Here is a 26,494-nt window from a genome sequence, read left to right as displayed (position 1 = left end):
CTGGTAAGAATCCTGGGGATCCTGTTAAATGCAACCAGCCCCACACCTCTCCTTGGTAAAGGCCTATCAGCTTGGACCAGGGGTACTGCTAGCCCATATAGTTCCTTTGCCATCCTCTGGTTTGGGCGCACATAGCTCCACGGCAGGGCTCATAGCTGAATTTCAACCTTCACGCACGCCCTGGGCCAGGCACCAGCATCCAGGGCAGGACCTCCTTAACTCTGTGCAGGAGCCCTGCTGGGTTCCTCTCTGACCCCCACCCCTACCTTTTCGAGCCTTTATCTTCACCCTGGCTCCCTATCCAGCCTAAGGGAAGCTTGCACCCAGTTCCCAGCTTTGTAGAATCTCCGCCTTATAGAGGAGCAAGGGTGAGAGAGGGGTAATTGCTGGGAGGTCCCACTGCCTCCTAGAGGAGATGTCCCCTCTCTGAGCCAAGCCCTAGACCCTTTGAATAACAATCCCTCGTGGTATTGAGCTCCAGCATTTATTGTACAAAGCATTCGCATACCTTGCCTCTCAGCTGTCTCAAACAACTCCCTCTTCATTCTTCCTCTTCCTCCCCACTCTTCAGAGGACTAGTGAGCTGGAGAGGCCACCCCTGAGCCACTGACCACAGTGAGCCTGGGTTCTGGGGCAGGTGGTAGAAGCCCACAGCCATGGTGGGGTTGAATGTGGCTGCAGCCATCAGAGTCCGTGGCACCAATGTGGCTTCTTTCCAGCTCCCTCTTTGGCTCAGTTTATGATAATCTCACCCACATAGGCAGGGCCTTCAAGGTCCTTGGGAGGCCCTTCATCCTGTCTCTCAGGGATGCTTGAGTTTTCAAGCCCCTGGTGGACCTATGCATGGGGAGGGGTGGCCCAGATCATCGCCCCAGCCCAGGGCAGTCAAAGCAATGTTGGAGAAAAGTCAGATTTGGACCTGGGCATTTCCCAGGGGCCCAGCTGTGCACAGTCAGGCATCTGCTCCCTTGGGAAGAGTCCTGGACCAGAAGTCAGAACACCCGGGACCCAGTCACATAGCATCCCCCAGCCTCAATTCCCTCACCTGTAAACCGGGGCTATTGAGTCCTGCCTTGTCTTTCTCACAGGGTTGTTGTGAGGATTCAAGGAGAACTGCCTGAAGATGCTTGTGGTTCAGAAAAGAACTAGGGCACTTACCATAGGACCTCCCTTCCCTGCCTCTCCCCATGGATCTCCGGGTTGGGTCAGGGGACCAAGGACAGAGTTCTAGGTGGGGTATGAATTCTGCTTTATACCTAGATGGGTTCTGAAGTCCATCGCCCCTGTCACATTTGATCCTCCTAATAGCTTCCATTCTTCATCCATTTCACCAATGAAGAAACTGGAGCTCCTCTGAGAGGGAGAAGCCTTGATGAGGTCATCCACTTAATTGGTGACAAACCCAGGACCTGAACACAGGGCTCCAGACCCCAAATCCAGGCTGTTAACCGGAGGCTGACCTGAGCTGTGGCCGAAAGCCTCAGGCCTCAGCAGAGCCCCAAACCTTTGTGGGCTCCAGAGGAGCCTGGGGTTCCTGTGTGGTCACAGGCTCCTAACTGTCCCCTTGGGGGCATGGTAATAGTAACAACAGCTAAATATAGGCAGCTTTGCCTGAGCACTCAGCATGTGTTATATAAGCCTAATAATTCTGTATGGTTGGTACTATAATCCCCATTTTACAGATGAAGAGACTAAGGTACAGAGGTTATGTAACTTCCCCAAAAGCCACGCAACTAGGAAATGGGGGATCTGGAGTTGAGCCCAGACCCAGACAAACTGGCCTCAGAGCCCAGCAGCCCACCTCCGCACTGCCTGTATTGGAGGCAGGCAGTGGGCAAAGGGAGATCTGATATCTACCATCAGCTGAGCTGCCCTCCCTCCAGGAAGGTCCATGGTTACTAGGACCACCCAGCAAGATGCTTTCAGGAACTGGCAGTGTGACCCTGACCAGGGCACGCCCTGTCTCTAGGTCTCAGTGTCCCCACCTGTACAATGAAGGAGTTGGGGGAGCTGATATTTGTTGCAGCCTTTGCCAGCATCGACCTTCTAGGTTTTCTTAGACCCATGGGTCCAACACTGCTCCCCACATCAGCAAATAAGGAGGGGGTGCGCAGAGGCCAGGCTGGGCCTGAGTGTTTTCACCTTCCTACCGTCCTTCTATTCTGGGCAGGCTGATGGCCTGCAGAGCACGGTGGGGCTCACACCCAGCCAGGTGGGAGGAGGACGGCAGGGAAGCTGCCTGGACTTGCTCATTGGCTGCACTCAGCCAAAGGCCAACGGGGACAGAGGAGGTCATCTCCTTTCCATTGGTGCAGCCAAGATCCAGGTGAGGTAGGCATATGCCCCTCACTCCCTCACAAACTCTTCCCAGAGCCCACCTACCCCTCAGTCCCTGAGTCCTCAGTGAGGTGGGGGTGGGGGCGGAGACTGAGCTGTTGATCCTTCATCAGCTCGGAGCTGGGATGTCCGGATAGACGCCCACTCTAAGCGCCTCTCCCCTCTGCCTCAGCCTTCCACTCAGAGCATTAGTGGGTGAAACTTGCTGCCTCCCGTTCCTCATTTTCTATCTGGGGAAGTGACGAGAAAGCAGGAAGGAGAGGGAGTGAGACCTTGGCCGGACCCCCAAGACCCTCTGCTCCCTCAAAGCCCTGAGTTCTGTCCCTAGGGAGCATCCCAACCACTCATCTTTCCCCCACCAGATTCCACCTCCACCCCTGTCCCTTTAGGATCCTCTAGGGTCCTGGGACACCCCCCATTTTCCCCTAGACTCACCTCCCACACTCCTCCTTGGTTCCTTCTGATTTTTATACCCTCCCCCAGCATGGAGGAACACCCCAGGAGTTACAGCAAGTGAAGAATGCAAGAGGCCCCACAGAAACCCCTCCCCCAGCTGGACTTCCCAGCCATCCTCAGTCAGGCAACGCAGGACCAGGGATCCTGCAGAAAACCTGCCCACTTCCATCCAAGTGCCCTGAAGGCCCAGGCCTCCTCACTTCCTGAAGTCAAGCAGTGGGAGAGAAAGGCCTTGAGATTACCAATTCTGACCGGAGTCACCAGGTGCTGCATGGCTGCAGGTGGGCTCCTGTCCCAGAGACTCAGTCTTCAGCCAGCATCCCTCCTTAGTGTGCCCCTCCAGAGCCAGGAAGCCCCACAGGTACCCAGAGACTCCAGGCCACCTGGGGACCACATCAGCTTTGCTAATACCCCCCCTTTGCCCCTTTCTCGGAGTGTATTTACTTCCACTCCCCCTGGGTTGAGGGACCTTGTACGGTGCACGTGTTTTAACTCCTGCTAGAGCAAGGTGCCAACTGCAGCCTAGTTCTGGGGTAATCAGGATGGGAAGAGTTGTGAGGGTAGATGGTAGGCTGGGACGACAAGGGGTGGGGAAAGATAGAAGAGAAATGGTTGGGGGGGATGGAAGGGGGATCACGAGTCTACCATTTGCCACAAATTAGTGAGAACAAACGAATGAGAAAAGGAAGGGAAAGAGAGAGATGGGATGGAGAGGTAGAGAGGAGACAGAAGGGAGATGGGAGGAGGAGGGACTAGATGGAAGAAGAAGGAGAGACCTAGAAAGGGGGAGGAAGGACAAGCCACTAAAAGTTGTGTGGGAGACGCCCCAGCGCTGGCCCAGAGGCCTGGGAGCCCCGGAAAGGCAGGAAACCGGGGAAAACAAGAGGGAGACAGGGAAGGAGATTGGGTCTCCAGGGAAGAGCAGAGAGTGGGAGAGGAGAGGAGGGAGGAGTAGCGGGGATGGAGGAAGGGGGGTAGATAAAGGGAGCAACGGCTGCCGACCCGGAGCGCAGCGACAGGAGAGAGGGAGGGAAGCGGAAATTTAAAAGTGAAGATGCAGATAACGCAGCCTGGAGACGGGAACCCGGGTGGGGGTGGGGTGGGGGGAGGAGAGGAGAGTGGAGCGGTGAGGTGGGGGGGATGGGTGAGAAGGAGGGAGCCCCCCACCCCGTTGTGGCTCTGGGGGTCCGAGGTGGGGCCGGGTACCCCGCCCCAATCCTGTTTGCTCAGAGTCCGGGAGGCGGAAAAGAAATGGGCTCCTGACCCCTGCCAGAGCGCGAGGCCCAGGCCCATCCCCCGCGCGTCTCCCGGGTTGCGGGGTGCGGGGGGCTGCCGGGTGCGCTTGGCTGCCGCGCTGCAAGTCGGAGACTTTATTGCGATGGGGCGATAAGAGGGGCGGGGGCGGGGTCCGGGGGGCCGAGGCTGCAGCTCTTTAATTAAAACGGAAATTGCGGCCCCTGCCCGCGCGGGGGCCCGGAGGGTTCCGAGCAGCCTGGTAGCTGGGAGCATCGCTCCAGGACCCCTCCATCCCCCGCCACACCCGGGCAGCCCCCTCCCGCCAGGCCTTGCTGGACCCAGCGCCTTCTCCCTGTCACCCGCTGTCTCCTCGGGCGGGGATCGGTGCCCCGGAGCGCAAAGCCTGACGCGATCCCCCTCTCCCACCCCCACCCCCCACCTCCCACCGCCCAGGCCCTGGCGGCGATGAGACAGAGCGGCGGCTCCCAGCCCCTGCTGATCAACATGTACCTGCCAGGTACCAGGGACCAGCCGGGGGCTGGAGGCACCGCGACCCGGGGCGGGAAGTCTGGGCTGGGGCTTGGGAAGGGGATACTGCGGTCCAAGGGAAGGGGGCGCGGTCCAGAGAATCGGATCTCTGGGAGAACTGAGCAGTCTAGGGCACTGGGAAACCTTAAAGGCAGATGGAGCTCTTTGGGGTTTTAGTGTGAGGTTTAGAGGACCTGAAGTGAGCAGATTGGGAGCCTGGGAAGCCAAGAGTGCCAGCTCAGCGGCTGAAAGAGCCTGGCAGGGGGAGCAGAGGTCTACAGTGTGGTAGGGGGCTCAGTGCGCGTGCAGTGTTGGGAGGTTGTGGTCAGCCGGGAGTCTCCCGTGCACCCTCGTGGCCCCTCACCTCCGTGCTCCGAGCGTTCCCACCAGCCCAGCTTTCCAGGCGCCCTCTCCTCTCCGGTGGGCTCTGCGCGCTCCGGCTCGCTGGCGCAAACCCCGCTCGTCTTTATAAGGCTCCCGCCGGCCCGTTCAGAAAGCGGATTTCCTTTTTCCTGGACGCGTTTCCTGACTTGGGCGTTATGGAGGGGCTCCGCGCGGCGCGCGCCCGGGCCAGGCTCCAGGAGGAGGAGCCGGACGGATCGGGCCCCCAGCCTCGCGCCGGGGAGCCAAGGCACCCCCCAGTTCCCCCTTGAGCCTTGGCCCGGGGCCCGTTCGGCCAAGTCGGCAACCTCCGCCTGGATCTGCCTGACTGTTTTCTCCTGCTGCCACAGATCCCGTCGGAGACGGTCTCTTCAAGGAAGGAAAGAGCCCGGGGTGGGGGCCGCTGAGCCCCGCGGTACAAAAAGGTGAGCTGGCCGGCGGGGTGGACGGGCGGAGGCGAAGACAGTGGATCGGGTCCGGGGTACCCACCGCATACGGACAGGCGCCACTGCCACCAGAACAGAGGGTGGGAGCGATATGCAATGCTGGGCTTTGGGAAACAGAGGGTCGGGGCATGATTGTGGGGAGGCTGGGGGTGGGGGGAACATTCATTTGGCCTTTGGCTCCTGCACCTGCTGAGTCCCAGGGTTGAACTCGAAGGCCAGGGCAGACGAAGATCCTGTCCCCACCCCCTTTTCAGCTGGGAATGTTTTTCCTGCTGTGGGGCTGGGGCTGAGGTGCTTGGTGTCATTTCCCTACTGGCAGCGGGAGCCCAAGGCATCGGCACCGCCCAGCAAGGTGACCCGGAGAATTATTCCCTGGCCACTCCAAGCCGAGTCACCATTAGCACCAGGGCCAGCACCCACCTGCCCCACTGGCCCATGCCAGGCTCTGTGAGCCAAGTCCTCTGGGCCGTTGCAGTTGATTCCCAGGTTGGCCACCCACTCTCTGCCGGTGGCTAAATTATCCTCGGTTTTGCCATGTTGGCAGCCAAACCTGGCCGGCCTTTCAGGCCAAGCCTCCCCACAGGTCCCCACCCAGTCGGTACCCTAGATCTCACCAAGTTACCGTAACCAGAAAAGCAAGGTTGGCAACTGCTTTATCCAAAAGGGAACACGACACCCAACAGGAATGAGCTTCCAAGCCTCTACGTCCCTCAGTACCAGATGCACATTTTTACCCAAATCTTCCCTTGCTTCTGAACCTAAAATTCAACGCTCCTGACCTGGAGCCAGGCAGCTCCTCACCGGGCTGGTGTGGAGGGACTGGGATCAAAATGATGTTGGAGGGCAGCATCTGGGTCCTGAGCGAGTTGTTGAAAAAAGCAGAGTTTCAGCAGGCTCAACTTGAAACAATCAGACAGTTCTGAGGAAAATCCCTTTTATTCTGAAAGAGTGTGTGGTGGTGGCGGGGAGGGCGGGTAATGCTATCAAGATTTTTCTCCAACTGTCTGATTAAGGCTCCAAGACAGAGAAGCAGGAGTTCTCTCTCACTACCCACTTACCCGGGAAAGCCTCCTGGCCGTTTTTAGCAACCCCCCAAATCCAGACGGGGCAGAAGAGTCTAGAGATTGGCCAAAGATGGGAGGAGGCAGGGAGCCAAGCAGAGAGGCTTCCCAGTCTCCTCTCCTCTTCTCAGAGCGGCGCATCACGCCCTCAGGGAACTACGACACCTTGGTACCCTGGGAATCCCGCCTGTTTCGAAAAAAGAGGCCGAACCGGAGTAGCCCCAGCACCAGACGCTGGCAAGGATGGGGAGACTTCAGAGGCTGCCATTCCTCTCACTCTTAGGGAGCCACTGTGCCCATTCTTGTCTGATGTGGTACCTCGAGGAAGCCAGCCACACCTCGTCTCCACCTCGGGAAGGGGGTCCAACTGTATGCCTTGTCCGGTGGCTGGGGTGATCCTGCTGCAGGCCTGCTTCTTCCCTCTGGATCTCTGGACGTGGTCCAGCTGGGATGTGGCAATCTAACCACCTATGTAGGCTACCCTGTGCGGTTGTGCAGGCTCTGCACCGAGTAAGGGCCCTCAGCCGAAGGGCTGATATCCCGCCTTTGCTCACCTCCGAGAGCCCTGTGCCTTGGAGCGCCTCTACCTCTATACAGAGGAGGTGATGCTTCTCCTTCTCACCCCAATTCTCACAAAGCTGTGCGCCCGCGGGGTTGCGTCCTCCTTAGTGGGAGACTCGTTTCCATTGTGCAAAAGCGCGGTACTGGCTAGGGACGGCTTTGCTGATCAGCCTCTCCCTGGCCAGCCGCTCCAGCTATGCCCAGTTACACAGCTGGACGTGCCCTTTTCCTCCCTGATATCGGTCCCCACCCCCGACTCGGGGTGGGGGAGGGAGGTCGTCTCCCACCTCACCTCTTCCCCCGCCGCTAGCCTCCCTCATCCCGCCGGTGGCTGACTGCCCCCCTTGCCCACAGGCAGCGGCCAGATCCAGCTGTGGCAGTTTCTGCTGGAGCTGCTGGCTGACCGCGCGAACGCCGGCTGCATCGCGTGGGAGGGTGGGCACGGCGAGTTCAAGCTCACGGACCCAGACGAGGTGGCGCGGCGCTGGGGCGAGCGCAAGAGCAAGCCCAACATGAACTACGACAAGCTGAGCCGCGCGCTGCGCTACTACTACGACAAGAACATCATGAGCAAGGTGCACGGCAAGCGCTACGCCTACCGCTTCGACTTCCAGGGCCTGGCGCAGGCCTGCCAGCCGCCCCCCGCGCACGCTCACGCCGCCGCCGCCGCCGCCGCCGCCGCGGCCGCCGCCGCCCAGGACGGTGCGCTCTACAAGCTGCCACCCAGCCTGGCTCCACTGCCCTTCCCCGGCCTCTCCAAACTCAACCTCATGGCCGCCTCGGCCGGCGTCGCGCCCGCCGGCTTCTCCTACTGGCCGGGCCCGGGCCCCGCCGCCGCCACCGCCACCGCCGCGCTCTACCCCAGCCCCGGCTTGCAGCCCCCGTCCGGGCCCTTCGGCGCGGTGGCCGCCGCCTCGCACCTGGGGGGCCATTACCACTAGACGGGGCGGCCGGATGCCCCGTGGCCTCTCCCAGGCGCCCAGAGCCTCGCTCAATCCCATCCACATCCCGGTGAGGGGCCGGCGCCTCCGCCGCCGTTTCTTCAACCTCAGATTTTACTCCGCCCGCTGCACCCAGCCCCGGGGGAAGGGGCCTGAAGTCGCCTCAATCTTCCTTTAACACCGGATTTGCCCCCCGCCTCATCCCGCAACCCCCGAGGGAGGGTGACTGTGCCTGCATTTCCTCTAACCTTCTTCTAGACCTCAGATCCCTGAAAGGGGTTCTCGGGTCTCCCCTGATTTTTCCTCCCCTCCATCTGTACTTCCCTCTGGCTCCTGGAAGCCCCTCCATTATGACCCCTCTCTTATTCCAAATTTTCTCTCTCTCTCTCTCTCTCTCTCTCTTTTTTTGTCCCCCACGGAGCTGCCCCGATTCCAGTATGGCCGAGGCCCAGCAGAGTCCACCTTCTCCTCCCCTGGCACCTCAGCGGGCTTGGTAAGGGCCGCGTCTCCCTTGACACTTCTAGGTAGCTTCCGGGCCCCCTTCCTCCCGTCCCCAACCTCCCACAGGACTGCCTTGTGTTTCTATTCCCTTCCAGACCTATTAAAGCTCCCAAGCTCCCCGCTGCCTCTTCTCTCTGTTCTTAGCTGCACCAAAACCTTGGCGGGGGGGCGGGGTGGTGGTGGTGGTGGTGGTGGTGGTGGTGGTGGTGGTGGTGGAAAAGGTAGTGAGACGCCCAGCTTAGGCCTGAGCAGAAAGGCTTGCCAAGGAAAATCTCGAGAGAATGGGGGCAGGCAGGCTTGGGTGCTACTGGAGGGGGGCGCGGAGCCTCTAGTGCGTGGGCTCCTGCTGCAGCGCCCCTCCTACCTGGCAGTCGAGCCCAGCCTGCCTCATCCGGCCTTCCACCTGCCCCTTCACCCTACCCCATCCCAACTTCCCTCCCAACGCGCAGCGGCATGCCACCTTCCCCCGTCTCACCCATCCTTACGCAAGTTCCTCACCTCCTCCCAACCTCCACCCCGCCTTGTCTCATCTTCACACCATCTCAATCTTTCCCCAGTCCCTCCATTTCATCCCCTTCCCCACCTCTCCTCTCCTCCCCATCCTACCTTCACTCAGACTTTCTCTCTCACTCCCACTCACAAACGCTCCCCCCCACCCCGTCCTCCTATCTCCAGCGCTATCTTTTCTCTGGATCTGCCACCTTGTTTTCAGGAGGAGAGACTCTCCCCTTCTGCGCCTGCCGCTCCCCTCCGCGCTGGCGGCTGCAACCTCCTTCTCGCGGGTGGCGCGCGCCCTCTGCTGGTCTCAGGAGGGTAAGCCAGAGCCAGGTTTTGCAGCTAAGCTGAGAACCCGACACTTCAGGCCAAACTTGGCTTTCAGAGAGGAGGGTGAAAGGGGGGAACCCTAGCCCTGCACCCCAGGTCCGGCCTCGAGAAGTCTGGGAAGTGGGTCAAGTGGGTCATCCTCCTGGCAGGGCCATTTTCCTCACCACCTGAGGCCCTTTGAATACTGTGCCCACCGGGGGCCATGGCTCTTATGCTTTCTCCGAGCTTTTTACAAAACCTGTTGGCAGGAAAACTGCCTTGAACGCGTTCCTTTAGGCGGAAACAACACGGGGGAGGTACCTGAGTGATAGCCAGAACTTTGAGCTGCACACCAAGGCAAGCCCATTGCTCCCCCTTCTCCACGGTCCTAGTGTTTCTTTCCCAGGAGCCATATCTCTTCCTGGACCAAAGGTTCCTCGCTGGTTGGTGGGAGAGTGCCTGGGTTCCCACAAGGCAGTTGAGGAGATTCCCCTGTGCCCCATGGGCTAGAAGGGAAAATGCAGAGGGAAGGCAGGACAACTAAGTGCAGGGAGGGTCTGAATGCCCCTTCCCAAAGGGAATGAAATCATCGAGGTCCACCTAGGGAAAGAGTCTTCATTTCTTTTCATTTCATCTTCACTTTATTTTTTCTGGTTTTCCAAATAACACACTCAGCATAGAAAATTTGGAAAATACACAATAAAGGCTCCACGAAATATTAGTTGAATTCAGCATGTAATGAAACATGGGGAAAAAAGTCACCTACAGTCTCATTACACAAAGGCCACTATTTATAATGCTTTGTCTTAATCTCCTTCTTCTCTGTGCCCTTTGGAATTGAATGGTACCCTGCTTTAGTCCCTTAACATTCTGGTATCAGCATGGTCCATGCCGTTGTTATGCTCTCTAGACCTCATGGGGTAAGAAGGTGGGATCATGTATTCCAAGGAGCAGATGGCCAGGGGAGGAATCCAGCCTGGTGAGGGCCTCAGGGACTTAGAGGGAGAGGCAAAGGGCCTCTTTGCAGGGGGCAGAAGCTGGGAGGGAGAAAGAATGCACTGGGGAGACAGAACCAGGTTCCAGAAAGATCTGGGCTGCTAAGAATTGTGGGTTGAATGTAAAAAGGTGAAATTTCCTGGCAGGAAGTGTGAGGTCCTGTACTTAGATCTCTAAAGGCTAGAGTGTGAGACATGCAAGGGCGGTGCTCTGTAAAGCCTATGTGTAAATTAGTGGTGTCTTAGTTAACACAGTGTTACACAGGAGCCTGTATGGTAAATGCAGAAAAAACCATTGTGATCTGAGGACACATTGATGCAGCTATGGCACCCTAGGATGAAGGAAATGATCCACTTGCTATAATGATTGTGCCCCCAGGATACTGTACACAGTGTTAGATAACACTTTCAGGAGAAGACCAAACGGAGAACAGACCGAATAGTGGACCCAGGAAGTGAAGAGGAACAATGCTGGAAAACCAACCATGGGAGATGTGGTCTGGAAAATCATAGTGGGGAAAGAGGCATGGGAGCTGTCCTCAGTTATTCAAAGAGTTGTCCTGTGGCAGACCACCTGGCTGCATGTACTGGGACCCATGCTAGAAAACTACAGTGAGACAAATATGTCAACCTGATCTAGTGAAGAACCTTCTGCTATGGACCATGATGAGGAGTGCTTTGTCACTAGAGTGTTCAGCAGACCCTTCCTTGGAGGTTGAGAGGGGAGGTGTACTAGGTACCTTCAACCTTGAGACTCTTGAAGTCCTGTGAGTGAGTTGGTAAAGGAGGGGTTTAGACATCACTGGGAAGCTGGGGGAGGTCTTGTTAGATTAGGGGGTCTTCTTACCTGGGATATCACATCCTTAAAGCTCACCTTGCCCCTCTGTTCTTTCCTGCCCAAAGAGCCAATTTGGGAAGCTGATATATAGGACTGGGCATGGGAAAACCTGGGTTCTGGTCCCAGATTGTCAACTGACTTGCTAGTTAACCTTCAGATAATTCTGGGATTCCATTTACTGTGGTCTTGGGTTGACTCGACGCCACCCAAACCCTGATGAAGCCACACTCTTACCACACTCAGCTTCCTATGATCCAGGCCTGTCTTCATTGACCCTTAGCCTCTTGGTCCTTGGCTCTCCAAGATATTGATCCCAGCATTGCTTCTCTCTCCCAATCCAGGATCCAGCCCCTCTCTCATTCCCTGAAGGTCTGAGCCTTTTCTCTATCTCTTCACTCACGTCATTGGTGAAAATATGGCTCACTTCCCCACGCCTTGCCATGTGCTTGCACTACAGAGTTTACAAAACACTTCCACATCCATTGTTTTACTGACCCCCTCCAGGGTCATGGAGGAAGATAGGGCAGGGATTGCTTTATCCACTTGGAGGATGAGTAAACCAAAGCCCAAGATGTTAAAAAACTTGGCCAAAGTCTCAGGGCTTGTTCTAGGACCTGTGCCTTCTGGTTCCTCACCAGGCCTTTTCCCAGTGCTCGGAGTGGCTTCTCCATCGTCCCAAGTGGCCTTGGTCACTGTGTTTGTAGGCTCACTCCCCCGCCCTCCCAGGGTTACACAGACCCGTGGGTCCTCCAGTAACGTGCGCTCCTTGTGACCAAGCTCCACTTGCCGTCACTTGCAGATGGAATCAGAAGTCCAACTAGCATGCCATGTGAGGACATCCATGCCCACACACCGCCATAGACCTGCACAGCCACAGAACAATGATATCACCTGGGCACCGAGGCTTACAAAGCATTTTCTCATACATAAGCCCATGTGACCATAGACAGACATCAAAATGCATTACTGTGATGTACTTTTCTCAGTCTTCTGCTTTTCTGGCCTTCATTTTCCCTTCAATGTGTCTTTGAAATGCACTTAACTTCAGCTTGTTCCTCAACCTTTTTTATAATTCACATCAAGTAGACCTGCCGATAATACAAATGTGCCCTACCATTTATTGAACCTGACTCTGTGCCAGGCTCTGCCCTATACTAATGCTTTACCTGTGGTCTCTCCTTTGACTTGGCCACATCTTGCCAGGTGGGGATGGTTACCTCCACTTTCAGATGAGGAAACTGAGGCTTGGAGAAGTTAAGTGACTGGTTCAGCCTGTGACCCCAGAGCTCAAGTCCTCACCCATCACACCAGATCCCCCCTCACTGGGCCTTCCTGGAAAGCTTCTTCATGTGGATGTGACCTGCAGCCTACCCATCGCAGCCGTGCTCCATCTAATTGTCTAGTCATAGCAGAAAATGATAGGTTACAATGGACGTATTGATGACTTGTGTTACGCATGTCTTTAGTTAGTTAGTGCCTCTGTCTGATTAAAAAAAAACAAAACAGACTGTTCTGTTGCCCCACTGTCTTTTGCAAGCCTTCACTTTCCTAACTGTGTTCCTATAACCTTTGAGTAGATCACTGTACTCTAGGGTGTGGCTGAGGGTCTGACTACAACTTGACTTTGGTGGCAATTCCTACATCAGTTTGGTCAGCAAGATTTTCCCCTGATCCTCCTCTTTCCTGGGATGGTGGGTCTTGAGGCAAGTGGCCCAATGTCCCACTGACTGTAACTTTTTCTATTTCCGAGAATTCTCTCCTACTGGATCTTCTTTGCTATTTCCTCCTTTCCTTTCTTTGTAAACAAAAGGCACGATGGTTAAGTGCAAGGGCTCTGGGGCCGGACATCCTAGGTTCAAGGGCTGGCTCTGTTACTTACTAGCTGTGTGACCTCGAGCAATTTACTTTTACTTCTTTGTGCCTCAATTACTCCATCCATAAAATGGATATGATAATAACAGAACCTACCTCATAGGGTTGAAACAATACATGATTATATAAGTACCTTTGTACACATATCAGTGTTTTCTATTATTAGACAAACAAAGAAAACAACCCCAAACAAAGCAAGCACCTGCCTCTTCCCCTCCAGTCCCAATCAGATGCCCTCCCCGTGTCCTGGGAAGGATCTTGAATGGCTACATCTACTTTTCTAGGCCAGTCACCCACCTGGTGAGCTTCACCAAGAACCAGCCTCTTGACTGGTTATGTGGCCACAACCACCACATGGGCCAGCCTCCTATACTCAGTGCATCCTCCATTTCTTTATGGGGTAACTGGAGAACGTACTAAATTTAAAATGATAGGATCTCAGCTAGTTACCTGCTGTGTGACTTTGGGAATATGGCCACACCACTCAGAGAATTCATTTTCTCCTTTAAAATATGGATAATTGTAATGCTTATTTCCTATGGTTAGTATGTGGATTAAATAAAAATAATATTAGCAATAGCACTTAACATACTTCTCACACTCTATAACACATTTAATAATATCCTAATATTTTTCTCAAAGCGACAGACACAGCTAGCTCAACCCCCCTCCCCACCCCAAGTTGCATGCTCCTCAATTCATGTAGTGGAGTTGTCATTGGAAAGTGATTGCCCAGCCAGGGACTAATTTTCCAGCCCCCCTTGCATCTTGGTGGGAGCCATGTGCCTTGTTTTTGCCAACAGAATATGAATGAAAATGATAGTATGTGTTGCTCCCAGGCCAAAACATTTGGAAATGGATGTGCCTTCTCCATACTCTCTTATTCCCTTTCTGCCACCTGGATTTAGAGGACGACTAGTTCCTTAGAGGTGGCAGAGCTCCATTATGAAAGGATCCATCACAGAGAGAGAAATCACTCATCCACATGCATTGGACTATTACATTTAATTTGGAGGTTTCCTTTTAACAGCAACAAACATTACCATAACTAATACTCAAATCACATTTAATCCTTACAACAATCCTCCGATATAGACATTATGATTTCCCTGATTTTATGATGAGAAAACGGAGGCACCGAGAGGTTAAGTCTAAAGTCACATGGTGAGAAAGGGCAGAGCAGAACCTGAACCCGTCTGATTTCAGAGGCAGTGAGTTCTCTGAACCACTAAGGATGTGAAAGAGCTTTATAAGTTAAAGTGTCCTAGAAGTAATAACAAAGGCTAATACTTACTGAACACTTATGTGTCAGGCACTATTTAAAGAGGGTTACATTCATTTAATCCTCACACCCTTTTGGAGTTGGGTCTAGTATTATTCCCATTCTATAGATGAGGAAAATGGAGGCACAAAATATTAAATAAGTTGGTTGGAATCACAGTGCTGCTAAATGGTAGCAAGGTGATTCAACCCCAGCAGCCCAGTTTTCACTCCCTTCCCCATCCCTTATTCTCTTGACCATCTCTCATGGAGGAATGAGCAGGTTCTGAGATTCTGAGAAGCCCAGGAAGTGGCAGGGTTATTTCCCCAAATCTCAGCCCAACCCCAGGCTAGGTTCACAATTCCAGGGCTCACCTGGGTTCCAGACAAATAATAGAGTGAGAAATACATTTTAGAAGTCTTGTGGCCAATGTGACCCTTGCATTTATCTCAGACGGCATGATGGAGTAGAGGGAGCCCAGATGGACATGGATTCAAACCCAACCTCTGTCTACTCCCTGTAGGAATGAGAAGGCTACTTACGCTCTCTGAGCCTCAGTGGCCTCATCTATAAAATGGAAACGCTGATTGTACCCACCTTGTTGGTTTGCTACAAGGGCAGAGTATGTGCCTAAAGATTCCAGCTTGGAGGACTGCTCCACAAATGTCATCCCCCCAGCACTGACCAGCCCAGAACAGAGACCTGCCCTGGGAGCTCAATCCACCTCCCCCAGTCGAATACCCCAACACTGCATCCCACTTCTCCTTCCATGAGCCGGAGAAGGTCCTTCCTTGAGATTCTGTGAGGTTGGGGGAGGAGGAAGTAGCTGAGGGAGGCTGGAAGGCCAGACCCTGGGTTCCTTTTTCTGGAAGAGGAGGCCAAGTTGCTTAGCAACACAGCAGAAGTTGTCAGGGAGGCTCCATGCAGGGCTCTCCTTTATCATCCTGCAACATGGAGAGTCTGGGGGTACACTAGATGGGGAGATGATTGGGGAAAGTAGGGAAGGGTCCCAGGCTCTGATGGTAACCTCTGGGCTTCATTCTCCTTTCCTATGATCACCTTCCCAATTCTCCAACTCTTTCCCCTTGGTTTTCTACCTTTGACACACAGAGACAAGTCCTAGGGTCCATCCTGTACACACATCTGTCCATTGGCCGTGTCCATAACCATGTGCCTAAGGGCCAGATTCAGGACCACCTTATATGTATACTGTGCTTTACAGTTTACAAAGCACATCCATATATGTGATTTCACCATATACAACAGCCTCTTTAATTCCTGTATGACAGACGGGGGAAAAAAGTCTGAAGGTCCCACTGTGAGGAAGGAGCAGGGCCCAGATTTGCTGCAAATCTCAGCATATTTCCACTACATATTGTAGCATGGATGTCAGTACAGGCTTTGGCATAATGTCATGCCTGCTATTCCATGTCCTCACGGTTTGAAGATTCTTCATGCCTAGTGTCCTAAGGCGCCCCCAAGATGCACCTTTCTCCACCCTTCATCACAAAGCAGGTGAGATGAGGAGGCAGGTTCAGCTGTTCTTCCCTGCTGGGGCAGGGGGATCCCTGGAGTGGGGAGTCCCAAGAGAGGCCTGGTCTCCTGGCCCAGATGCCTAGACTCAGGAATGCTGCTGTGCTGGGCCAGGCTGGCACAAGTATCTACCACCAGCAGCTGAAGCAAGTCCCCTGGCTGGCATCCCAGAAAGAGGCACGTGGGTCCCACTAGGGCCGAGGCCTGGCAGCAAGGAGTAAACACATGTCACCCGGGTCACAGATTGCTCATGGGAGGCCCAGACCTCTAGGGCTCCCACTGCCTCAGGGGCCAGCAGAGCTGGTCAGAGCAGCTTAGGGCTCCATTCTGGACTTTGTCTTGGTCCCTTAATCCCTCTGTCAAAATTTATTAATAGTCTGACTACCACAGCAATGGTAGTTACCCCAACAAAAATAATATTGTCATTCTTATTACAGCCATTTGATAAGACATCACAAATCTGAGATTCTTGTTTCCATCTGAAAGATGAGAAAACTGAAATTCAGAGAGGTTGAATAACTGTCTTAGAGCAACAGCTAGTAAATATAGAGTAGGGACTCAAACCTCTGACTCCTAGTCTTTTGTTCTGTACATCACATCACACTGCCTTTAAATGTCAGGGGAACAAAGGAGTCCCAGAGGGACATTCAGCCACCCTATCCTCTATCCCCAAATTGCACATGCCCAGGACCTTGTAGGCCACATGGCTCAGCTGGTGTTTCACGTAGAACAGACAATTTGATAATTATTTTGATTAAAGTTTTATCAACTTCCAAAAAATGATTTGAGATGACTTACTATATAACAGTATACACAAAACAGAATATTCAGTTTTAAAAGATAAAAAAGCAACTGGTGAAATATGAGAAGCATTCCCATAAGTCAGGGACAAGGCAAGGATGTCTTCTTTAGCCTTTCTAACCTTGTCATCATTGCTACCACTGAACATTCTACTGGAGGTCCTAGTCAACACAATAAGACAAGAAACGTTATCTGTTTTACGCAAATATTGGAAAAGAAAAAGTCACAATGTCCTAGTTTGCAGACAATATGACTGCGTACCTAGAAAATCCAAGAGATTCAACAGGAAATCAATTAGAACTAATGATTCTAATGTTAACACACAAAAGGTTAACGCACAAGGTTACCACAAAAAAATTATGGTTTTTCCATAACTGTGTAGAAATAAGGAAAAGAATTGGGAATGACAGATTTACAAGAGCAATAAAAATATACTCCCAGGTAATCCTAATGAAAAACATGGGAAATATCTAAATGAAAACAAAAAACTATAAATCTTCACTAAGGAACATAAAAGAAAACCAGACTAGGGGCTTCCCTGGTGGCGCAGTGGTTGAGAATCTGCCTGCTAATGCAGGGGACACGGGTTCAAGCCCTGGTCTGGGAAGATCCCACATGCCGCGGAGTGACTAGGCCCGTGAGCCACAACTACTGAGCCTGCACGTCTGGAGCCTGTGCTCCGCAACAAGAGAGGCCGCGATAGTGAGAGGCCCACGCACCATGATGAAAAGTGGCCCCCACTTGCCACAACTAGAGAAAGCCCTCACGCAGAAACGAAGACCCAACACAGCCAAAAATAAAAATAATAAATAAATAAATAAATTTTAAAAAAAGAAAACCAGACTAAATGGAACACTTAGCATGTTCCTGGGTGGAATGACTCAATATTGCAAAATGTCAGGCCTGTCCAAATTGATCTATAAAGTGATACAGTCCCAATCCAAGTCCCAAAGGAATTTTATGGAAATTGACAGGTTTGGCTTTAAAGTTCTTCTGGACTATGTAATTTAAAAATAGCCAAGGCAGTTTTAGCAAAAGGACAATGCGCATACTGCAGAGCTACAGTTATTAAAGTTGTGGTTTGTCACAGCTATAGTCAAGTAGACCAATGGAACCCAGTAGAGCCTTGAAACAGACCCATGTATATGTGGAAATTTCATAAAAGATAGAGATGGCATTCACTGGAAGAAAAGCAAGACTGTTCAAAAGTTGGTGCAACCTGTTACTCATTTTGGGAAAATAGTTATATCTCTACTTCTCACCACATACAAAAATAAATTCCAAAATAAGTTAAAGAATGAAATAAAGACTCTATAAAAGTGCCAAAATAAAATTAAAAAATGAAACAAATCCCAATCTCCAAGCCCAGCATAAAACAAGAACATTCAGAAAGAGAGGAGAAATAGCAAACATCTGGGAGGAGTTGGTTACCACAGCTGTATCCTAAAGATATATATTTAATTGTATACTTATTGACAACCAAAGGCAAACATGGAAACTGTCACTATTTTAGTTCATTTATCCATTTCCCATTTATTGAGATCTACTAAGTGTCAGGCACCGTGCTAATTCTCATTGTTTAAAGAAAAGATATGAATAAGTTAGTGTGAAGAGGAAAATTTCCCCTAGCTTTATTGTTTGAATAAGGGACAATGGGTCTTCTTCGGCAGTTATGCAAAAGATAGAGAAGTATTCTTTAAACGGTCTTGGTCCTTGTAAGAGTGTATACATGTGTGTGCCCATGTGCATGTACTATATGTGTGCTGTGCATGTACACACACACACACACACACACACACACGCCTGCTGGGATAGATAGGTGTCTCACTTCCCTTGTCCATCAAGGGACATTCTCAAATCCTAGGGATTTGGAAATAGCTTGAGGAAAGGGAAGGGAATAAAGAGACTTTGGAGACATGTGAAAGGAGGGCAGGGCAGTAGATATATGTTTCTCCCTTTCCAGCTTTTCCAGACACTCACTGCCAAGCCTCACTTTTTTCCTTTTCGGCTGTGCCGCGCAGCTTGCAGGATTGCAGGATTTTAGTTCCCCAACCAGGAATCAAACCCCAGCCTGTAGCAATGAAAGAACTGAGTCCTAACCACTGGACCACCAGGGAATTCCCCCTTCCTTTCATTTTTTTTTCTTCTTTCTCTTTATCTCTTTTTCTTTCTTTAAAATTTTCCTTCTTTTTTTGTAGGTAATGACAATAGTTTAATTTATTGTACTTAACTAAAAAGCTCAGAAAAGAATTAAGAAGAGATCATTAATTAAAGCTGATCATTTAAAATCACACCACTGAGGTGGATGGACCTAGAGTCTGTCATACAGAGTGAAGTAAGTCAGAAAGAGAAAAACAAGTACCGTATGCTAACACATATATATATGGAATCTTAAAAAAACAAAAAAGGTCATGAAGAACCTAGGGGCAAGATGGGAATAAAGACGCAGACCTACTAGAGAATGGACTTGAGGACACAGGGAGGGGGAAGGGTAAGCTGGGACAAAGTGAAAGAGTGATAGTGTATATATGGACATATATACACTACCAAATGTAAAATTGATAGCTAGTGGGAAGCAGCCGCATAGCACAGGGAGATCAGCTCGGTGCTTTGTGACCAGCTAGAAGGGTGGGATAGGGAGAGTGGGAGGGAGGGAGACGCAAGAGGGAAGAGATATGGGGATATAGGTATAAGTATAACTGATTCACTTTGTTATAAAGCAGAAACTAACCATTGTAAAGCAGTTATACTCCAATAAAAACGTTAAAAAATAAAATAAAATAAAATGCCACCACTTAGTGAGAACAACCATTAACATTTTATTAAACATCCTAAAAGTTTGTTGCTGCATACACACACACACACACATACACACACACACAGATTCAGTATATATCTATAGTGACTGCTTACTCAGGTGCAGGGAATCTAGCAATGAACAAGATAGGCCTTTTATTGACAGGATACAAAATAAATAACAAAAAATTATCAGGTGGGGACAAATGTCGTGGAGAAATCCATCAGGGGTGTGTGATGAAGGGTGACTGTGGGGCAGGCTGAGATGAATTCATCAGGAAGAGGTGGCTGTTAAATCGAGATCTGAATGACAGGAAGAGGACAGCTATTTAAAGACCTCTCTCTCCTTACAAAAATGGGACCACATTATATTGTTTTCAACCCGCTATTTTCACTTTGTCATGGTCATTTTTAATATAGATTAGTGTATCATTTTTAGTGGTCCATAATAGCCCAAAGAATATTGATTTGTCTCAATTTACTTAATCTCCTACTGATGCATCCGAAGTTTTATTATTATAAACAATGTTATGATAAGTATCCTTGCGTCAGGTCTTTTCCCAATTATCTCCTCAGGGCAAATTTCTGGGAATGTGGTGGTTGGGACTAAGAGTTTACTGCCTTCCACAGTTTGATCCATAGCCAAGTAGCTCTGTAAAAAGACTCCACTAACATATATGTCTACAGCAGTGTGAGAAAGTGCACATTTCCCCATGTTTTTATCATGGTTGGGATTTTCCATTTTTATAATCTTTGCTGGTATAAGAGATGCAATATCCCACTACAGTTTTGACTTGAATTTCTTTGGTCAAGAGTAAAGCCAAGGGCTTCCCTGGTGGCGCAGTGGTTGAGAGTCCGCCTGCCGACGATGCAGGGCACACGGGTTCGTGCCCCGGTCAGGGAGGATCCCACATGCCGTGGAGCGGCTGGGCCCGTGAGCCACGGCCGCTGAGCCTGCGCGTCCGGAGCCTGTGCTCCGCAACGGGGAGAGGCCGCGACAGTGAGAGGCCCGCGTACCGCAAAAAATAAAAATAAAAAAAGAGTGAAGTCATCAAGTATCTTTTTATGTGTTTATTGATTATTTACATTTTTGTGTGAAGTTCTCTTCACAGTTTTAACTAATTTTCTATGGAAAATATATTGTGTTGCAAATATGTTCTCTCATCTTGTCATTTGTTTTTGTCTTGTTTATGGTTGTTCTTTTTCTCTATTTCTCTAATATTCAAAAGCTTAAATGGAGTCAGATGAATCAATCTTTTTCTTTAAGCTCTATCTCTAAAAAGATGTTCTCTACTCAACCCAAGATGCAATACTACTACTACTACTAATAATAATACAGGTACTCTTTGAGTATTTTTATTTAATATTTGACTACTGTCACATACTAATTACTATTTTCTAATTATGCAGATAACATACTAATACATTTTTATTGTAAAAAAATTAAATACCACAGATAAGGCAAAAGTTCCCTAGACAACATCAATCCCAGTTCCTTCCCAGAAGTCATTTAAGAGTAATGTGTATCTTTCTTAAGCTTCTATTATCCATACACACACACGCACACAAATTATAGTTTGATTTGTTTTGCTTTTGCATAAATGATATTGTACTGTGTGTGTTGTTATGCAACTTCTAATGATACTACATGTTTTGGGGCTCTTTCATGTCAGTATAATACATACAGTCCAATCCACTTTTTTAAACTGAATACTGTAGTATGTAGTAATTTGAATGTATCAAAGTTTTTAAAATTTCTAACCTACTGGTGGATATTTAGGTTGATTTCAATTTATCTTTCTCTAAACAATAATACAATAAATAAATCGTTATCATGTCTCTTTATATGTTTAAGTATTTCTCTAGGGTCAATACCAGAAACTGGAATTCCAGAGTAGAAAAGTATGTGCATTTAGATTTCTAACAGATACTTTCAAATTGTTCTCTCTTCTAACACTTTTTTTTTTTTTTGCTTTATAACAAATTTAATCAGTTATACATATACATATGTTCCCATATCCCCTCCCTTTTGCGTCTCCCTCCCACCCTCCCTATCCCACCCCTCCAGGCGGTCACAAAGCACCAAGCTGATCTCCCTGTGCTATGCGGCTGCTTCCCACTTCTTCTAACACTTTCATAGTTTCTTTTCTTTAAGTCTTTTTAATCAATTTGGAACTTATTTGGGGGTAAAGAATCAGGAAGTATTGAATTTTTTCTTCATATAAATGACTATCCAGTTGTTCCAAAACCATTTACTGACTAATCCATCTTTTCCCAGTGGATTTGAAATGGTGCCTTTAACATATATTAAATTCCCACGTATGCCAGAGTTTAGTTTTGGATTATCTATTCTGTTCTATTGATATGTCTATTCCTGTATCAGTGCCTTATGTTTTAGCTACCTTAGCTCTATAGTAAATTTTAATATCTGGTAGGGCAAGCCTTCCATCATTACTCTTCTTTCTTATGCTTTTCTTGATATTCTGTGTTTTTCTGGGATAATATGTAAATTACTTTTTAAAAGGAGGAAAATGTAGAAAGGTTATAAAGAAATACGTCTTTCCCTATTTACATTGTTCAACACCCCTCCATCCTTTTAGGTTGTCATATATAAAAATGCACACAGAGAGACTAATTTTATATTTTATGGGCTTGAAGCTAAATATCAGTCATAGGACACTATGATTAAGGGGTATAAAGTAATGGGGGTGGGGGGAAAGTCGTAAAAGGGGAGTAACTACGGTGCGCAGTATCGCCAAGTAGAAAGAGAACTTGGGAGCAGCTAATTGCTAAATAAATAGAATCCAGGGGAAAAGAAACCCCCTGAAGGCCCAAACTGGATTGGGAGAAATTTAAGCCAGAAACTAAGAGGTTAAACCTGAATGCCCAGAAAAAAAAAGCAAGGTTGAATGCTGGAGTAAAACGTCAGTCAGCCAGCCTGCAAGTGAAAAAGAGAGACTGCTTCTAAAAACCTCATCAGTGTATTAAACTCAGGTCAGAGGAACTTGAATCCTGAGACTGTGCTCTGCAGTTTATCTATCTTATACCCAATCTTTCATCACACTGAACTAAAACTATTTTTCTATCCCTCAATTACACACCTAACGTGTGTGGGTATAGATGACCTTCTTGTTGGATGTCTGGCAAGGTGCTGAAAGGAAAGGTAATGGTCTTAATAAAGGTCTTTAAAGTGTTAACTCCCGCTCTCTTGAGGCCACTCATGCTAAGTGTTGTTTACGATGTAGGAAGGGGTCAGGAGTAGCACTTAAAGTGGGGCACATTAAGAAGGTCAGGCCCCCAAACCTGGCTGCCAGATGTCCCTGGTCATGGTGGCATGGTCGGAGGGGCTGCTTTGGCAGCCTCTGTAGTAGAAATCTTCTGGAGATGCCCATCTGGGTGCCTGAGGCAGAGTCCCAGTGGGTAGAGGCTACAGGATGTCCCCTTGGATACTACTGCCAGATTCTCTGGTTGCTGGGCACCGGGCCTGGCAGGCAAAGCAGTTACCATGACAACCACTCCACACACACACACACACACACACACACACACACACACACGTCTGCGATTTTTGGTATTTCTCCCTTCCCGTTAAGTGCCAACGTATTCCAGGGTTCCAGAGACAGGCAAACATAGCTCTCAGGACAGAATGTCCTCTGTTCCAGGAAGTGGGGGAGGGAAGGAAAGTGGAGATGTGTACATGTTATGATTGAATGAAACTTCATCAGTATAAATGCATATGTACCTGCTTCTGTGTTGTATATCAATGTATGTATCATGCAAATGGTCAGATCACCATTCATCTGCCCATTTGCTTTCCTGCTTCCCTCCCCTCTCTGCTGTCCCTGTGTTGGGAGAGTCACCCCTGCCCTTTGCTGAGGGGAAATGCTGAGTCATGGCTCCAGCTGGGTTTCTGTCTCCTATCCTCCATCTCCATTCTTTCCTCAGTCCATCCCTCCCTCATCCCTGCTGGACCCTCTCTAAAGCTCTGGGCCCTCTTCACCACCTCCCTCCTAGGCCTGGACTCACTTTCCCAGAGGCTCACTTCTGGGCAATAAAGAGAAGGCACTTCACTCTGTTTTTGCATTTACTCCCTGCTCACTTTGCCTTCTCAGAAGACTGTTCTGAGTCCTCCTCCTTATTACTGCCTTCTCCCTGATAAAACAGGAGTCTGACCAAGTTTGACCCAGGAGGCTAATTCTTCCATGTATTCATGCTGATCCTCCTCCAGTCCCTCACCCCCTAATCGGATTACGGCAGTGTTTCATGCCTTGGGCCATGGCAAGGAAAGTGCGATTTAATTTGACATCGCGCACTGAGGCTTTTTTCTCATTCTAGCTCTCCAAGTGCCAGACCACAGGTTCTTGGAGGCGCGCGCGCGTGTGTGAGCGTGCGCGCGCGCGAGAGAGCAGTAGCAGAAGGGTGTTGAGTATATGCATTCAGGGGCAGAATCTAGAGGCCCCTCCCTCCAAGGGCAGGATGTTTGGGGGTCTCTGTAGGTTCTCGGGTCTCTTTCCCATCCCCATTAGGCTCTTCTAACACAGAAATCCCAATCAAATAGTCTTGCTAACTAGTTCCAAATAAGGCGGACCAGGATTGCTTTCCTCCCCAACCGCCCTGCCAGAGGTGAGAGAGTGGAAAGGTGGCCCCGCCCGCTCAGTCTAGTTACTATGGCGACAGCCCCGGGGTGACCCGAGTGCTCCGCCCTCTCTCCTCCCAAACCTAGAAAGATGACGGCACCGCGCTGACTGCGCCAAATTCCAGCCAATGGGCGGCTGCTCCCGCCTTCCCTTCCGCCAGCTCTCCCCACCTCCCCCCCGGGAACTCGATTCACAAATCTGGACTGGGGATTTCCGGCTCCAGGGCGGGTGAAAGGGCGCTGGGCCGAGGCCGGGGGAGAGTTGAGGTCTGTCCTCCTAGGAGGGCAAGTAGAAGCCGGCATTCCTGGGTTCTTGGCCCAGACTCCTGTAACCTGCCACCAGAAATGGATCACACCCTACTCCCAAATTATCCGGAAAACCTAACTGAGGCCGAGTCTGCAAATCCTCCTGCCCCTGCAAGCCCTCACCCAGCCCGAGCGCGCCCGTCAGTACCACGGACAGCGAACCAGGACCTTTTCTTGGCGGGTGGCGCCCGCTTCTCTCTCCGAATCCTTCGGAGGTCTCCTTGGAGACCAGGGTCAGAGACGCCACCGCTCCAATGGAGCCAGGCCTCCTTGGGCCAATGAAATAGCGAATGGGGCGCTTAGCTATGTGGTTAAGAAGGCAATGGGGACCAACGAGGAATTTCAGACCAAAGAGGAATTTCAGGCCAAATAGCTTATTTTTCTTCTTTCAACCCCAAAGCATGGCTCCTGTCTTCCAGGCTGCCTGTGTACTAGCATCCCTGGGGATAAAGGGCCAGGGCTGAATCTCAAACAGGGTTGGACCTCCCAAAGCTGCCCTGGGTGGGCGTGTGACTGAAACAGCCTTGAAGCAGCCCTATGGGTGGGCGGAAGCGTATGGGGCTAAGTGTGGCATTCAGGCCCCACCTGAGAGTGGTGAAGACAGACTTAGGCCTGACTGGACTCTTGACAGGATGAATGGCAGGGAGAGATGGAAGAGGAAGAGAAAAGCAGCAACAATAACTAGCTGGTGACCGCCTGGAGGGGTGGGATGGGGAGGGTGGGAGGGAGGGAGATGCATGAGGGAAGGGATGTGGGAACAGATGTATATGTATGACTGATTCACTTTGTTATAAAGCAGAAACTAATAAAAAATAAAAAAAATAAAAAATAAAAAAAAACAATAACTAGCTGGTGCTGCTTCAATGAGCCACTCTGTAAAAGGGGAACAACTTCTGACGTCCTCATCACTTATTCCCTAAATGGCCTGGGCATTAATGAGTAGGTAGGTCAGAAAAGATGAAGGCGGGGGTGGGGTGGGGGCAGGGGCGCAGGGATTCAGCTTCATCACCAGGCCCCATTCTGTGGCTCCCTCACTTTACTCTCAGTAAAATGGAAGCCACTGGGGGGAGGGGGAAGGAAGACAGTAGCAGTTCTCAGGGACTCGACCTTCCGCACTAGACCCATGGGGGCCCTCCTGCCCTGCCTGTGACAGTTCCACTCCCGTTCCCTCCCTCCCAGGGCCCAAAAAAAGGCTGGCGCAAAAACATCTGCAGGCGCTTCCAGCGCTTTATAGTTCTCTCCCGGACAGAAGGACAGACAGACAATGCGGCCCGCACCGTCGGCCCGCATCATTGGCACCTTGGACACGGCACCAGGTCCAACCCAGTCCCTGGTACCCTCTCGGGAGAATTCTGGTCCGGCCTCATATCAGCACCTCAGACAGCTCCCGGCCCAACCCGCCCCTCCCCCCTCCCTCCGGAAACAACCAAATAAATTAAAAGGAGTGGGGGTGGAGGGGGAAACAAAAACACCTAAGGATAAGGAAGAGGTGTGCCCCTCCCTCAGAGTAAGAAGAGCTTTCTGTCTCCTCCCACCCTTTGCCTGAGGCGCCGCCGCCGCCGCCAGGGTGACCTCCTAGGTTCATTTTTTCCCCAAACCTCAGTCTCCTGAAGCTGGCATCCCCCTCCCCCCATCTCCCGGCATGCAACACGTTGGAAAAAGTAGGGAGAGGTGGTTGGGGGTGGGGTGAAGGACCATCCTGGTGGTTGTCTGGGCTCCTGGGGCTGCAGTTTCTCGCAGTACCTCAGCCGATCCAAATCAAGAACTAATATTCCCTTTGGTCTGGGGAGCAGAGTACGAGGGCTCAGTTGGGGGAAGAAATGCTAACACAGGCGGAGGGGGGAAGGCGTACAGGAGGGAAGATGGTGACACATGCCAGGAGCGAGGAAAAAGAAAAGAAGGGGAGATGGGGACACAGGTGCAGAAATAGAAACGGGGCAGTGAGAGATAGGTAGGGGGTAAGATGGAGACGGAAATACACAAGGAATGGAAAATGGAAAGGCAAGGAGGAAGTTGGGAAGGCAGAAGATGAAGGAAGGAGGGAAGGTGAAACTACAGGAAGGAGATGAAGAAATGGACAAATCCGAGGGAGATGGACTTACAGACACACAGAGAAGGGAAGGGGGAGACCCGGGTAGAATTGGAGAGATGGGGGCGCAGACAGATAGAAAGGGTGAGGTTAGGGGTTCCCCTCCCGCGCTCAT

At 50.7% G+C, this 26,494-nt stretch overlaps 1 protein-coding gene across 1 annotated transcript; it reads left to right on the top strand.

The window, feature by feature from the left end:
• Positions 1-4,494: 4,494 nt before the first annotated feature.
• On the top strand, positions 4,495-7,947 carry FEV (FEV transcription factor, ETS family member; the record flags this gene model as incomplete). Its single annotated transcript, XM_081242193.1, has 3 exons — positions 4,495-4,546; positions 5,289-5,363; positions 7,361-7,947. 3 exons carry the CDS (start codon positions 4,495-4,497, stop codon positions 7,945-7,947), a joined length of 714 nt encoding a protein of 237 aa, XP_081098319.1.
• Between the last annotated feature and the right edge of the window lie 18,547 nt (positions 7,948-26,494).

This window comes from Mesoplodon bidens (assembly GCF_964165515.1).
Source record: "Mesoplodon bidens genome assembly, chromosome: 8".
NCBI classification, from domain to species: Eukaryota; Metazoa; Chordata; class Mammalia; order Artiodactyla; family Ziphiidae; genus Mesoplodon; species Mesoplodon bidens.
Note: the sequence above shows the minus strand (reverse complement) of the source record. Positions and strands in the feature narration are given on the sequence as shown.